The sequence below is a fragment of the Ruditapes philippinarum genome, unplaced genomic scaffold (assembly GCF_026571515.1).
Source record: "Ruditapes philippinarum isolate M1 unplaced genomic scaffold, ASM2657151v2 ctg1759_1_1_1_1, whole genome shotgun sequence".
NCBI lineage: Eukaryota > Metazoa > Mollusca > Bivalvia > Venerida > Veneridae > Ruditapes > Ruditapes philippinarum.
The window spans coordinates 525,739-541,200 of record NW_026856458.1 but is presented as its reverse complement, the minus strand read 5'-3'; the positions used below and the strand labels follow the sequence as shown (position 1 = coordinate 541,200).

General features: G+C 33.7%; 1 protein-coding gene across 1 annotated transcript; it reads left to right on the top strand.

Moving 5' to 3' along the window:
* The first annotated feature begins 630 nt into the window (after positions 1 to 630).
* LOC132746609 (delta-like protein 4) lies at positions 631 to 13,571 on the top strand. Its single transcript, XM_060735815.1, has 8 exons — positions 631 to 720; positions 2,811 to 2,864; positions 7,962 to 8,081; positions 9,148 to 9,258; positions 10,885 to 10,935; positions 11,773 to 11,942; positions 12,835 to 12,975; positions 13,409 to 13,571. Exons 1-8 carry the CDS (start codon positions 696 to 698, stop codon positions 13,502 to 13,504), a joined length of 768 nt encoding a protein of 255 aa, XP_060591798.1. The 5' UTR covers positions 631 to 695; the 3' UTR covers positions 13,505 to 13,571.
* The last annotated feature ends 1,891 nt before the right edge of the window (positions 13,572 to 15,462 follow it).

Here is a 15,462-nt window from a genome sequence, read left to right as displayed (position 1 = left end):
TATGAGATAAATTCACCTAAAAATGAACTGAAATGTTGTTATGATTCGTTTGGCATGGTTTTAAAAATGTGACTTTATTGCCATATATAAAAAAAAAGTTGTACCACTTACATAGCCACTGAGTTTATACATGCATATGATTTTACAGATAATTTGTTCATAAAATTCATTTTTTTTAAAAAGTAATGGCCGTAGTCTATTTTTTCTTGTCATCTTAATGGCTCCGTATACATCATAGACCAAGTGCTCATTAAAAGTCATTTATCTGAAACGAAATCGAAGTCTAATTAAAAAGTTTACCAACCGGCTACCATTTTATATAAAGACTTAATGAAAATTTTGCTTGTCATTTAGTTCATTGATGTTCAACTTTGAATTTCAGTTATTCATTGCAGTTAACCGTCTAACTGTCATAGAACATCCTGCTCGCATATGCATCGGTAGAATGTTTTACTGCAGTCACATCCCAGACACAGAAAGTCGAGTCCCTGTTTGTGTGTGCACGCGTGCACACGTGTTTGTGTGATGGGGTGTTTTGCGCGTTTGTAAACATAAAGGAACTTGAACCTAAAATCTAGATTAAAACAAAAAGTTGGGTTCGATAGCTACAGTGTCTATTCCTGTATATGTGACCTCTGTGATAAGATAAAAGGTGATCAAGGTTACAGGGAAGGTTTCTATAAAAAAGCGTCTATATGTCTATCAGGATGAAGTGTACAGGTATGTCTGTAATAATTACTATCTTGTCATTTGTCTGTGGCCGATGACCTCAAACCACTCGTCACACGACGCTGTTGGTTCGAATCTAGACAGTTTACGGGACGGCTGTGGTTCCATTCAGGTGCCCGTCCGTGCCTGAAAAAATGCACGGAAGAGCATCTGAGGTCCTAGAAAGTCGCCATATGACCTATTTTGCCTTTGCGCGACGTAAACACCCAATGAAAAAATGGTAGTTCTTTATTGTTACTGCTTGATGCAGATTTTATCCATATGCAATCAGAGTGTGTCAATTGTTTAATTTTGTTATTAGCTTTCGTGTAACTATAACTGGGTTAGCATTTTTTTTTTTTTTTTGCAAAATAACCAAATAACTATTATGGGCACACAGTATGATCAATACTACGGAAGAGCATTAGTGCCAGGTGTATGTTTTTTTTATTAACCAAAAATTTCGAGTTACTTATCTCGAAATTTCGAAATTAGTAACTCGAAATTTCGACTTAGTAACTCGAAATTTCGACTTACTTACTCGAAATTTCGAGTTACTTATCTCGAAATTTCGACTTAGTAACTCGAAATTACGACTTATTAACATTACAAGAATGACCAAAGTTATTTTAGATGGTATAAGATATAGTAGGCAGTGCCTTTGAACGATGGCGATGGAGAAACGGGTGCCTGGACAAAAACTATTGAAATTTAACTTAAACTTAGTAATGGCATGTACACACCCGACATAAAAAATACAAGGCTACCTTTAATTTGTACGTTCAGGCGTTCTTCAGACGTTGTATTGTATCCCATCTGTTCGAACATATCTTTTCACTAATCATATTCTTCTCATCCCTGTAAAAAAACCGATCCTATACTTTACGTTTGGGACATCTGAGGAAAATATCGCGGCGTGGCCAAAATAGGGCTTGCTGAGACTTTTGTCAAAATTGTTGGACTGACTATATTTCTTGTAAAATCGGATGCTTTTATATTGTTCCCAACATATACATGTATATTATAACAAGTATCATTTTAATCAACTTTTATCAACACAATATGAGTCAAAGTATTAGTATTTAATGAATAATGTTACAAAAATATTATTAGTATAAAGAAACATGACAGACTAACTGGCCTATACACGTCATTTAAAAATTATTAACACATGATATTGCACAGTTTACAATAGGGTGGGTTTTGGACTTGTTGTTTCTCCATATGATGGTTGTATGTGTGCTTAAGAAAAAGAAACACCCTGTTAACACGGAAATGTGGAAAGTGTGATTTTACACCCCCCCCCCCACCTCCACAAAAAAGCGAAGGATATGTTCAGTATGTGTGGACAATTTGACCCTATAAAATTGTTCTGTTAAATAAATGTTAAAGGTGCTCTGTCAATGTGCAACAACTACACACGATAGAAAATATCTTGAATTCAATCCTTGCTTTCGGCGGCAGCCAATGAAAGTCGTGCAATGTAAGTCGAAATTTCGAGTTACTAAGTCGAAATTTCGAGTAAGTAACTCGAAATTTCGACTAAGTAACTCGAAATTTCGACTAAGTAACTCGAAATTTCGAGTTAGTAACTCAAAATTTCGAGTTAGTCAGTCGAAATTTCGAGTTAATAAAAAAAATACACCTGGCACTAGTGCTCTTCCGTATAATACACATGTATGTTACAGTAAATATTTCCAAATGATAAAACTTTTAACGGCATTTTCACACGATAAATAAAAATGGAATATTTTGACTATTGAGCTATATTCGTTGCGTTCAGACGTCATGGCGTGACATCAAAATAAAGTGACGTCATCAAAGCGTCAGTGCAAGAACAGTAAAAAATTGCCGTTGTTTGGATTTTAAATATTATTATACATCTATATGAATATGTATTGTTAGAAACAAAATAATAAAAACTTACCTATGTCAATGGTCAAAAATAGATATATAGATCGCTCTGGTAAGCAGATGAGAACCGCTTGAGCTATTAGCTTTTTCGTATGCCTGGCTTATTCAAAGTTGGATCCTAACGTTATCAGTGCTATATTTTGTCACAGTACTTATTATTCAACAATATGACTTGTGTATATTTTAAGGATATCTGCTGACGCTTGTTGTTTGGTATAGCTTGGCTTCGAACACGTTTGCAAGTAGGTTGAAGTAATTCCTCCAATTTGTTTAAACTAATTATTTATTTTTTTATTTTTATTATTTATTCATTTTACTTTTTTTGCTTGTTTTGTTTGTTTGTTTGTTTGATTGATTTCCCAAAATAATTACTTTTAGGATGCTTACAGTAATACAAGCAGTGTGACGTCATGTTTGGCTCTATATACTTATACTGTGGTCTGCTCCAAATGTACATGACGTATATGTATTTGATATTAAAATTGCTTAAACTTATCATTGCTATGTCTATCATATGGTTTCAAAGGGTTGCAAATTCATAATTAATAATCATCAATGTAGGGCTTAAAAGCCTCAGAAATGCCTCAGAAACGTTTTATTGAATTTTTTTTTTTCAAAAGCTTTTTATTTTTTTGCTACCTACAATAGATTTTACTCAATGGTCATTTACCAGAACCAGCATTTCTTTCTTTTGCCTTTTGAGGAAACAAGTACAGTTATAGTGAAAAATAGTCTAAATACTACTTTGTTAACATTTTTCTACCTTTAAGACAAATAATTTCACACTCAGCACTACATTCCTTTACTAATAAGCATCTAACATGCTTTAAAACTATCATTTAAACGTTATAATAGTCATGTTTATCCTTTTTAAGTTCGTTCGTCCCTGCAATAATGCACGGAAGGGCACCTGAGGTCCCCCCCCCCCAGTAAATCTGGAAGTCGCCATATGACTTATACTGTGTCGGTGTGACTATAACCCAATGAAACAAACAAACAAACCAACAAAACCGTTTTTCATCCGTCATTTTTAAGTGCATGCGGCAGAAATTGTTTGTTGAATATTGAAAAAGTATATACTTCCAAAATGCTTGTATGACAGGAAAATGTTACAAACAATTGAAACATGCACAAAATCAATCATTGATAAACGGTTCAAACCGTTTCTTAAAAAAGTTGTATAAAATGTTTTGTTTTCATTGAATATTAGTGCGTACTAGTATTAAGATATTCTATGTTACAACTCTTTTGAGAATCAACCATTAATTCAAACTATATAATATAATATGAGCCGTGCCATGACAAAACCAACATTATGGGTTTGCGACCAGCATCTACGCAGACTGATCAGGGCTATCACTTTCTCTACTTGTTATAGGTTTTGTAAGCGAACAGCATGGATCATGCGGATGCGCAGGCTGGTCTGGATCCATGCTGGTCGCAAACGCGTTATGTTGGTTTTGTCATGGCGCGGTTCATATTATACTTTAGAAACACAATAATTTGTATATGGTTATGAATAAAAAGAGAAAAAGAATATAATAAACATAAAATGTTCCTATAAATACAGGATTTATTTTAATGTTGTGATAATATAAATTATCATATTTCATACCACTCGATGAAAAATAAATCCTGTATTCATAGGAAAAAAAAACTTGAATATCCTCTATTAAATGTTAATGAATTTTTATATAAAAATAATTCCATTAATAAAATATAGCTTTATACACTTTTAAAATAGATTATGCAGCTTTCTGTAAAATATATTTTAAAGCTGCACGCCTCCAGATGAGCGATAATATTTCAATAAAATCAAATTTGAGAAAATTTTAGGAGAAGTAAAAATATTCAAGATTCAAATAATAATTTACATGACTGATTTTTCAGTATTTATAATTATATTTCAACTGCGTTACTAACGCAGTAAGGGCAATCTTTGCATATTTTGTCCTCTTTGTTCATAATTCACGTGGGCTGTAAGTGCCATTGATAATTTTGCATATTGCTTCTTTTTTGTTATTTCACTAAATGATTCTTTTAAACACATTTTCAAATTTTTTATGAAAATAAGCATAAATCTGGGGGCGTGCTGCTTTAAGATCAATGGCAGGAGGGAGTCGTTGTTTCCTTGAGCAAGAAAACTTACACTAGTTGGTTCCAGGAACAGATTCGATAGTGTGTCTATACGCTTATAGCTTCCTACACAATCAAACTAAAATTAATTCTTTATTAACTAAGGCTTTTAGACGGAAATTTAGTTACACTGTTAAAATAATTTATTTATTGATGAATCAATCATTTTATAATATATTAATTTTATATGTGTCAAGTTAAAATATGAAATGTACAAATAACTGATTATTAAAATACACAAGTAACTTATGAAGGGTGCCGGGATAAAGCAGCGGGATTAAATACCCGAACTCTTGCATAATTGCGATTATGAACTGATCGTTCATCAAGAGATTTTCTCTGGTTAAAAAAAACGTTTCTCAGGTTAAAGGTAGTAGGCTTCGTTTTTAAAAATCAAAGGCATAACTCGTATCTCTGAATTATATAATTGAGGGTGACCTGAGGCGTCCATCCGTGCACAAGTGGGCACTTGGGTAAAATCACCTGAAGTTACATCGACAGCTTCCTCACATAAAATTACAGCAACAATAGTCGTTAACGGGATTTAAATATCGTCCATTTTATAAGGTTATGGATATAATATAATTATGATCAGATATAAATTTGAGCATTGTTTTGATTTGAGAGTACCAGGAAGTAAAATTAACATAAATGTACATGTATATGTCAGTTCAGATATCTTCATTGAAATAGGTCATGTTTACCAAATTAACTTTACATCTTTAAAGGCCCATTGAGCCTCAAAAATGAAAAACTATTATTTATCTATTTATTTTTTTTTTTTTTTAAAGACACGCTTCTTTGGCCATGGAATAGCGCTATCTTATGCTTAGTTTCTGAGGTTTAATGTTCCTTTAATTGTCTATTATAGGTAATTAACCTGTAATTTATATTTGTGGGATCAGTCCGAAAAACAAATTAATGTGTCGTTGTAAATCACTTTCATCATGTCTATTGCAACTGGTCCTTCAGTCATCCATAAGCTGTTTATTGTTCGATCTTTTCTACATTGTCTAATTTCTATTAAGATAGCTTATGATTGTCTTGAAAAAAGGTGCATTGCTATATTAACTTAGTCAAAACAAAATGAAGATGTTCTTCACAATTTTATTATTTTCATGCTAATTATTGATATTAATATCATTTATCATCATCATCACCATCATCATTATTATCATCACCATTATCATTATCATCATCACTGTCATCATTATCATTTTCATCAACACCATCATCATCATCATTATTTTTATTATCATCACCATTATCATTATCAATTATCATAATCACTATAATCATAATTCATCATCATTATGATCATCACTATTATCATTATCATTATCATCATCACTGTCACTATTATCATTAACATCCTGGTCATCATTATCATCGTCATCACCATTATCATCATTTCAGTCGGAATACATGAATATAATATCATTTGAAACACGTGGAATACGACTGATGATGATATTGTTAAAAGTTTTTCCCAATTAGATAATCAAAGTGTTAAATAAAAGAATTAATTTAAGCCAGAAATACGCCCGGGATCCGGGATAGTATTAGATATATAGGGAAAAGGAATTATATTTGTGTTGATTATTGTCGTTGAATCTTTGTACAGGAGATGATCATTATACCAAGCCCTCTTACAATATAATTCCCTTTTATGCTCACTATGTGCAAGTTGTGCTCTGGTGAGCATAAACAGAAATTGGGATCCCTATCTAATGTGTAATTTAGTTTCTCTTTAAATCATATATATGAAACCAAAGGCTGCACATTAACCACACTACAGTAGTCCTCTTTCATAGTTGTTCATATTGTTCTACACATAGGCCAAGGACACATCTGTTACAGATACACATACGCACACCTTTATACCTTATTAACGCCTAAACCTTAAATATTTGGCATGTGGTATTGCCTTGTTGACCACTTTAAAATTTTGTTCATGTATCTACATCATATCCATTTGTTTAAAATGTTTCACATTCCAAGATGAAGTGGACATAATTTTTATTAAATTGCTTACGGAAAATATGTTTAAGTCTTATTGATATAAACTTCAATGCCTCCAGCTTTGATATTGAAAATGTACCAATGCCTTGAGAACTTGTACAAGTCAAATATTAATCATGCCCCATGAATTTAAATTCGCCCACACCTAAGAGAGTTCTTCAGTCATTCGGAACTGCCTCGGCTATTATCTATAATAACTTCGGAAACAATACGGATTAAAAGTAGTTCTACCCCGTGGTTTCAGATGTAAACAGAAACAGAGATAATGTAAAACGAATGTATATATTTCACATCTTATGTGTGTCCCGTTACTCTTATGCTTGAAAATATGTCTGGCAACAATTTGCAATTTAAGTATGCCCACTGATGTTCAATTTTAAACAAATACGACTAAATCTCAACAGGTTGGTATTTTGTACTTTCGGTTTCTACAACAATAATGATAAATTATAAAAAATGTACTGTTTGCTTTTCTACCTATGAATTCACTTATTTATTTTAGGTGGACTTTTAATACATATATTGGAAATAAACTTGTCAACAACTCCCAGCATTAAATTACTATTTGTTTACATGTTTAGTTTCTTAGCGTAGGTAAGACCGAAATACCGCATTCGTTCTGTGTGTTCGAGGTCCTTATCCGAAGACTGACGGAAAGGGCCGAGTAGTTGCGATTGTTCTTCGTAAAGGACTTGTGTCTGTCACTCATTCCAATACTAGATAACATATTACAACTTAACTTCGTATAAAGAGACATCTTTGTGAATTCTACCTTTCTAACTTTTTTTTTGGTCAAGGTCAATAGGCCATATAGTAAATGTACATAGACATAGGGACTACTTTCTATATGTTTACATACCTCTTCATATATACCCATATTCCTCTTTTATTTGTTAACTGAGAGAACTGGCTTCCATAACTTTATATGTCACTTTTGTTTTGATGTTCGCTGAAGTCTCTTCAGTTAACAGAACTGTCATTTTACATTTAAACACACCCCTGGAAAAAAATTACGAAGCGAGTCGCTACTAGTAAGCTTTTTTAAAATGATTTGAAAAGGGAGAAAACTGGTAAAAATATGACATGACAAACATGCAAGGGTTGTTTCCCTTATAATAACCTGTATTTAATGAAATACATGAGTAAAATTAACAGCGATTTTTGATATGCTTTCTTTCTAGGACATCCCTGTCACCACCCAGAAACCACTTGCAACAAAGGAGGGAATTGCACAGAGACTCATGATGATCCGTTCTACCATTGCGACTGCCGAAAAGGATTTTTCGGAGTCAATTGTGAAAGTATGTGATTTTCATATTTTATTCTATATGTTGACTTTTTTCATTAAAAGACAATATCTTTTACCTTCATGTTTTTAACAGAAGTATATAGTTCTTCTGAAAAGCCGTTCGGTTGACGTCATTTTTTTTGTCGAGTGGACTGTCAAGCGAATTGTCGACAAAGTTCTTATGATTGTTTTGTATTGTCCAGAATATTGTCGAGGTGATTGTCGGCGAATTTTGGAAGTACTACGGACTTCTTTGAATGATTTTTTGGTTTATTTTCATGATACTGTTTATTTCTCTTTCATATAAATTAACATATAGTCCTAAATCATATTTAATTTAAATCTCTTATTTGTGTTAAAGAAACATGACTTCATTAACGGTATAATGACGTCATGCTTGTGTAAAACAGCAATCGGAACACTTCTGGCGACTTCGAGTGGTTGTCGTAGAAAGCCGAGTTGTAACGATATTGTGTAGGTAGGAAACGATTTCGTCCAGCACCTACAAAACGCTCCTAATCGGGCTTTTTATTTTCGTTGCGCGAAAACAATATATATATGTTTTTATTCTGAAAATCGTAAGATTACTAAAAAAATTAATGTAGCGCACCAAAGATTGACTTTAGTACTTGATATAATTTAAAAGAAAACGTTTAAAGTTTTACTCTCTAATTTAAGCCTGAAAACGGGATAAATTGTAGTGGGAGCACATAAGGGCAAAATTATCCCGTTTCCAGGACTTAACCAGGCAGTTAAGATTTAAACGGTTTTTTTTTAATTTTCATATATCAAGTACTAAAGACAGTCTTTGGTGCGCTGCTTATTATTCTTTTTTTTTATTGATTTTCTTACAATTTCTTAGAATGAAAACATATTTTTCTTTCGAGTTGACGGCATGTTACAAAAAAATAGCATCTTGCAGGTGCGCGATGACGTAATATACTACCATTTAATATACAAGCTAGCTCCTTTAGAATCGGAAAACTTTGTGCCGTTTTTATTTACATAATGTTTGGCGTCTGATAAATTTCTGATACTTTAAAAATGGTATAGATATAAAACAATTTTCTTTGTCACAGAACATGTTTGTCACATCAAGCCATGTATTCACGGAAGCTGCCATAGAATGACGCCGAGCCCGTATTTTTCGTGCAATTGTTCCACGGGATTCACTGGTGATTTGTGTCAAGGTGAGCACGTACTATTACATTTGGTACACGATTAAATATGCATTATGTTACCGGCGGATTAAACGCACAAATTGACTTCTAATATGCATGCATGTATTTATTCATTTTTTTATTCATTTATTTATTTTTTTATTTATTTATTCAATTTTTGAATAATCTTTTGTTCTATTTTATTATTGAGAGGAGAAAATGATCAATTAAATCGTTCGTACGATTACAGCCATTTTTTTTTTGTAATGCGTTTATTTAAGGTCGCCGCCGGAAAGCCCATGTGGGCGACCGTACACTCAAGTCGGGCCATCTTAGAGCGTCCCGCCGAGATTTTTTCGTCGATTTTTTTCCAGCTTTATTGGTGGAGGAAGACCCCAAGTGCCCCTTCGGGCATTATTTCAGGCACGAGCGGGCACCTGGGTAGAACCACCGACCTTCCGTAAGCCAGCTGGATGGCTTCCTCACATGAAAGATTTCGACCCGAGTGAGGATCGAACCTACAGCGGTGAGGGACCTGTGATCTCAAATCAGCGACCTTAACCACTCGGCCACGGAGGCCCGATTACAGCCACCAAGCAATCCACCCTTAAATATAATAATGATGACATATCGAAAGTACTAACGATACACATGGATTTATTTTATTTCAAAGGACTTAGTGTATTTAAAGATCCTATCACTCGATTTCTTTATGGTTTTATATCAATATAATGATCGTTAATTTCAAAAAAGCATTATTTTAAAGATATTGCCAAACATACATTTCAATGAAATAAAGGGAAGTAATAAGAAATTTAATTTCGATAAAGTCTAAGCAAAATTTTTCAAAAATAAATGAATGCATATATTTTAAATATTACTTATAATGCGTATAAACATTTGCAGTACATATTTAACATATTCTTGGATGTTTGGAAATTGTTTTTAAGAAGAATAATTATATACGTTTATAACATTTCTCTATAGTGTTGTTGCATCCTTAATACATACAGAATCTTTAATGATTATGAGTACAAAAATCTGAATGTACAAAAAATAACATTTTCATATATAAAAAAGACTGATCACAAATCATAAAATATCAAGCGTATAGAAATCTTAAATTTTAAACGATAATTATTGATAACTATTAGAAACAGCGCTACTAAGCAAAATCATAGTGCACTACCTATTACGAAAGAATGGTCATCGCGATACGTACCCCCCCCCCCCCAGTATGGATAAATTTAGCATTTTTTAACTGTAAAAATGTGTTTATGCTCAGGGACCAATGTTTGCCGAGTTAAGGATTATCTCCCTTTGCAAGAACACGACCACACGACCAATAATAGTACATAACTGTAGTTTATATATGAGCCGCGTCACGACAAAACCAACATAGTGCGTTTGTTTCGTTTGCGACCAGCATAGATGCGCGCAGTCTGATCAGGATCCATGCTGTTCGCTATCAGTTTCTGTACTTGTTATAGGGTTTGTACGCGAAGAGCATGGATCCTGATCAGACTGCGCGGATGCTGATCGCAAACGCACTATGTTGGTTTTGTTATGACGCGGCTCATATGTTTATATTAATGTATGACAATAGGCAGAAACGATATTTGTGTTTGAATCAAAATTACCTTCTTTTATCTTCAGATGCCATTACTTCGCCCCCTGTATTAACAACAGTAACTACAACATCTACAGGTAACTTTATTTTTAAAGATCTAATCAATATTCTTGAACAAAACGTGACTAACGATATAGGTTTAGTTGGATTATGTGCATCTTTCCCCAAACTGTGGCAAAGCTTTTATCCCTCGCGAGGGTTCGAAAATAGACTGACAATTACAAATCTATCCTCGCATGCGTCTACAAATAGAAAGTTGTTTTGGACCAGTCAAAATGACATATGCTTAACTTTATTTTTGAATTTCAAATGCGAGTCTGTAGATGTCCTTCTATGAGGCTAACATTTATTCTTGCTAGGTTAGCCTTCCCCTTACCTTATAGACGATTAATTAGCAACCATTAATAAAGAAATTCTCGCGAGGGTTGGGATTAAAAAGGCTCGCGTTTATGCTTACTCGCCAGGGAACATTTCGCATTTTAAAGTTGAGGGTTGTTCAGTATATGCATGTTTAAAGTTGATCCAATGAATAATCTTGATCCTCAAATTGATCCGTATTTTAACCCAGTTATTCATTACTGTAATTTGTATTTGCAGATGTAACCAAAAATGTTTTTGTTTGTTACATAGTATATCCGCAAAATTTCACTCCTTGTAATATGAACTTTTTCTTTTTAAATGTCTTTTAAATTTTGATTAAACCGGCGCTAGAGGGCGTGGCCGGAAACTCGAACTTTCCAGTACCGTCTATGAACAAGCTCAATGAAACCGATCCTGCAACATTTTCGATTGTTCTTTACGTTTTTCTCTATGAAACGATCGGTGCAAATTTCATGCAGCATAAAATAAAATCAGGATCCTTTAAACATGAGGTATGGAAAAATTCATGGACTTTTGCAAAATTTTACTTTTAGGACACAGAAAGTGTGACAAATTCGGAACTATGGGTGATATTGTCGAACAAACGCAAGTTAGCAATAATTTGACCACGTGTTTTACCGGAAGTGGCATTTCCCCTGAAGCATTTGTCATTGAGCACTGTAATGTGACGTCATCATTTCATTCGTGGAAAAAGGGTTTGCAGGTTTGAATACGTTTTTTGTTGTTGTTGCTTTGTTTTTGTATTCTAGTATGATGTTGTTGTTAACATTGTATTGAATTAGTGGTGTTTGTGTGCATACGTGCGTACGCATTTTTTTAAAAAAAAAATAGTTCAAAGTTTATTATAAAATAAAGTGGGGAGTCAGTGGCTGGGTTGTTACTTGTTAGGTCCCCTAACGCCGTTTACTTCAAACAAACTGCCCCTTACGACTGTATGTTCGGATCTCGCTGGGAACCCTTTCAGATAACTTCAGAAATATCGGTGCTTCTACTCCAGTGCTAGCTTGTGCCTGAAATAATGCACTGAGGGACACCTGAGGTCTTCCTCCAACAGTGTAACTGGAAAAGCCGACATATGACTACTTCTTCTTTGGTGTAACGTAACTCCTTGCGCCTACCTCCTCCCATCACCTTTAAAAGAAATGAATTAACTTTTGTTGTGTTTGGGACTGGTTTTCTATCATGCACTGATGATATAGACATTATTTTTGCCTTTTCAGTATACTCCGTTCGTTGTGAAAATAGATCTATTAGGTGTAAGCAAACTACGTCTGAAAACATAAAACGCAATATTTTGCGAAATCACAGAAGCTTCCTACTCGTATACTTGCTTTTTAATGTTGTTTTCTTCAGATTCTGTACTTTTATATAAGAGCCGCGTCACGACAAAACCTACATAATGGGTTTGCGACCAGCATGGATCCAGACCGGCCTGCCCAGTTTTGCTACTTGTAGAATCTAATAGGTTGGTAAGCGAACAGCATCGATCCTGATCAGACTGCGCGGAAGCGCAGGCTGGTCTGGATCCATGCTGGTCGCAAACCCACTATGTTGTTTATGTCATGACGCGGCTCATATTACCTTTTATATTGCAGGTGATGGAAGCATGCAATGGTAGGGCTTATTTACCGTCATACACACCCGTCGGTATATTTCAAACGGAAAATTATATAGATACAATGCAAGGCGGAACAGTCGGCATATTTCTAGGCTGTCTTGGTGACGCCGGATTTAAGGTGATGGAATTTTTAAAACATCGTCATTTTCCGTGTAAACTCGCAAAACTTCGTCACTTTCCGTATGATCTCGGCATACTTCGTCAGTTTCCGTATAATATGACTTACCATTTCAACTCGTGAAAATTCGTATTTTTTTCATGAGTTTCCTGAATTACTCGGAGATCTTCTCCTTCCGTGTGAAACCATAACTTTTGGTTATTTTCCATAACTTATTGTTTTTCTTTTATGCACATTTATTTATTTTAAAAAACATACGTTTTGTAGCAAAACTATTTTTAAAGTTTATTATGAATGGTGTGACTGTCCCGAGGAGACAGCTTTAAAAATGTCAAATATTTCACGAAAATGCGTTAAGAGAACTTTAAAGCAGTGTTTATATTAATTACCTCCCTTAAACTTTTCATATTATCTCCCTTTAATTTTTTTCCAGATTGGAATACAGGCATGTGACAGCATACCTTTAATCGAGCATATCAACGGCACATTCTTTACTATGAACCCGAATAATTATTTTGCTATTGTTTGAAACTAGTTTCAATGAATGATTATTTAAAACTGGGAGTCTTCAAATATATTAGTACCGAAATACTACATGTACAAGTTTTTGTCAATCAACTGGAAGTAGAATTATTCACACGCAGAAAAAAAGTCTAGGCACAAACACAAATTCAACACAAATGTTAAGCTTTAATTATTGTAAGGCTAAGAACCCTGTTGTTGCCTTACGTCCCGTCATGAATTATTTCGGGCATAAAATGGCGGCCTTCCTCTGTCGCCTCTGACTGATGTTTTAAGACACAGCGGTAAAGGGTTAAGCTAAAAAGCGAAGCAAGCAAGATAATCCAGGCGTTAGGTATAGGTTAGTGTTTAATAATATGTATTAACAAAAATAATTGGTCAAGCCTGCCTGCGGCAGGCGACCAATTATTTTTGTTAATGCATATTATTAAACATTAACCTATTTAATGATCAACATTATTTTTTTCACAAAAAACAAGGCATTTCTCTAAATCACTGATAGCTCCGCCCTTTCGCTCTACAAGATGTCTACACCTTGTCAAGTTTCTAACATTTCACATTTAGATAAACTAAATAAATGGCCCTTTCAACATATAATCAGGCACATTTTTACTGAAATGTCACAGAATTTATACCTTTATCTACAGTAAGACTATCATGTTTCTATAAAATATCTGAAGAGGAAAACGATGCAATTAGGTGCAAACAATGGAGTTAATGAAAAGTGTATATCCTTTTAAAATAAATGGAAAATGTGAGAAAAATACATTAAAGATTATAAATTGATACAAATTCGTTATTAGCTTCAAGTTATTCACTAACATTTAAAATCCCTATTGATTTGCTCATTTGAAAAACAGTTATTTTTTTAATTTTTTTCTGTGTATCAATTTAGGTTTACAGGTGGGGGGGGTCCATTTACAATGAGTTTTCCAGCAAAAAAATGTAATCATTGTATTCTTAATATCAATGATTGTTAATGCAGTTCATTCCTATCAAGTGAAAATTATTTTTTTTGGAAAATATAAAGTTTATAACACTCTATATTTATAACAGACATTTATCTTAGAGTTAAAAGGATATGAAAAAGTTACTATGTAATCATTTGTCTCTGCGTGCCTAACATGTATTATCTATGTAATAAATCAATTGATTGTATACTCACATTTAGAAACACCTGACCTCAACTAACTTTTTTTATGTTGGCATTGTTTTGCTAACCTTCACATTTTACAAATCAAAGTGTAAACCATACCTCTAACTCCTCCCTAATATAATGCATTATTGAAATTTGTTAGACTGGTTAGACGACATATTAAGTGAATTTTATTTAGTTAGTACACATTAACCAAAGTTAGACTTAGCAGAAATTTGAAAAATACTACAATTTGATTGGACAAAAAATAATGTTGATCATTAAAAAGCAGGACTGCAATTGGCATAATTATATTTACCAATTTTAAAACTCGTAGGGGGCGGGGAGGGTCAAAAACATCGTTAAATTTCCGCTGGGGCTATGGGCTGGGGGTGATCAATGATAAATATTAACGCTGGGGGCATTGTGTCCTGGTTGGAAAATGTCCCTGTTATAGGAGAGGTGCTCTGGTTAATGTATACAACATAATATGGTTTACTTACATACATAAACATGTTTATCTATTACCCTTGCGGCACATTCCCTTTGAAGTGTTACAGGCCAGACAGCAGTCTATCCTTATTTACGTAATTTTCCGCATTTATCGTGTCAATTTTCATACATTAGGTATAATAATCGTGCATGCAAAATAAATGCTTAAACTTAAGTTCTTTTCAACAACTACTGCTCATTTGCTATTTATAATGCAAAGCGAATGCCGCAAGCAAAATAATGTTACTAATTTTGATTGAATATTTAAAAGGACATTCACTCGACATTGAACTGAATGCACCAAGATAAATAAAGTTTCTTTTGAATTGATGTTATAA

Excerpts from the sequence above, each read along its gene's own strand:
- LOC132746609 (XM_060735815.1), top strand. The coding sequence starts at position 696 with ATGTCTATCAGGATGAAGTGTACAG. Across the intron at positions 721-2,810 it reads TATCAGGATGAAGTGTACAG|GATATCTGCTGACGCTTGTT; the intron begins GTATGTCTGTAA and ends GTATATTTTAAG. Across the intron at positions 2,865-7,961 it reads GGCTTCGAACACGTTTGCAA|GACATCCCTGTCACCACCCA; the intron begins GTAGGTTGAAGT and ends CTTTCTTTCTAG.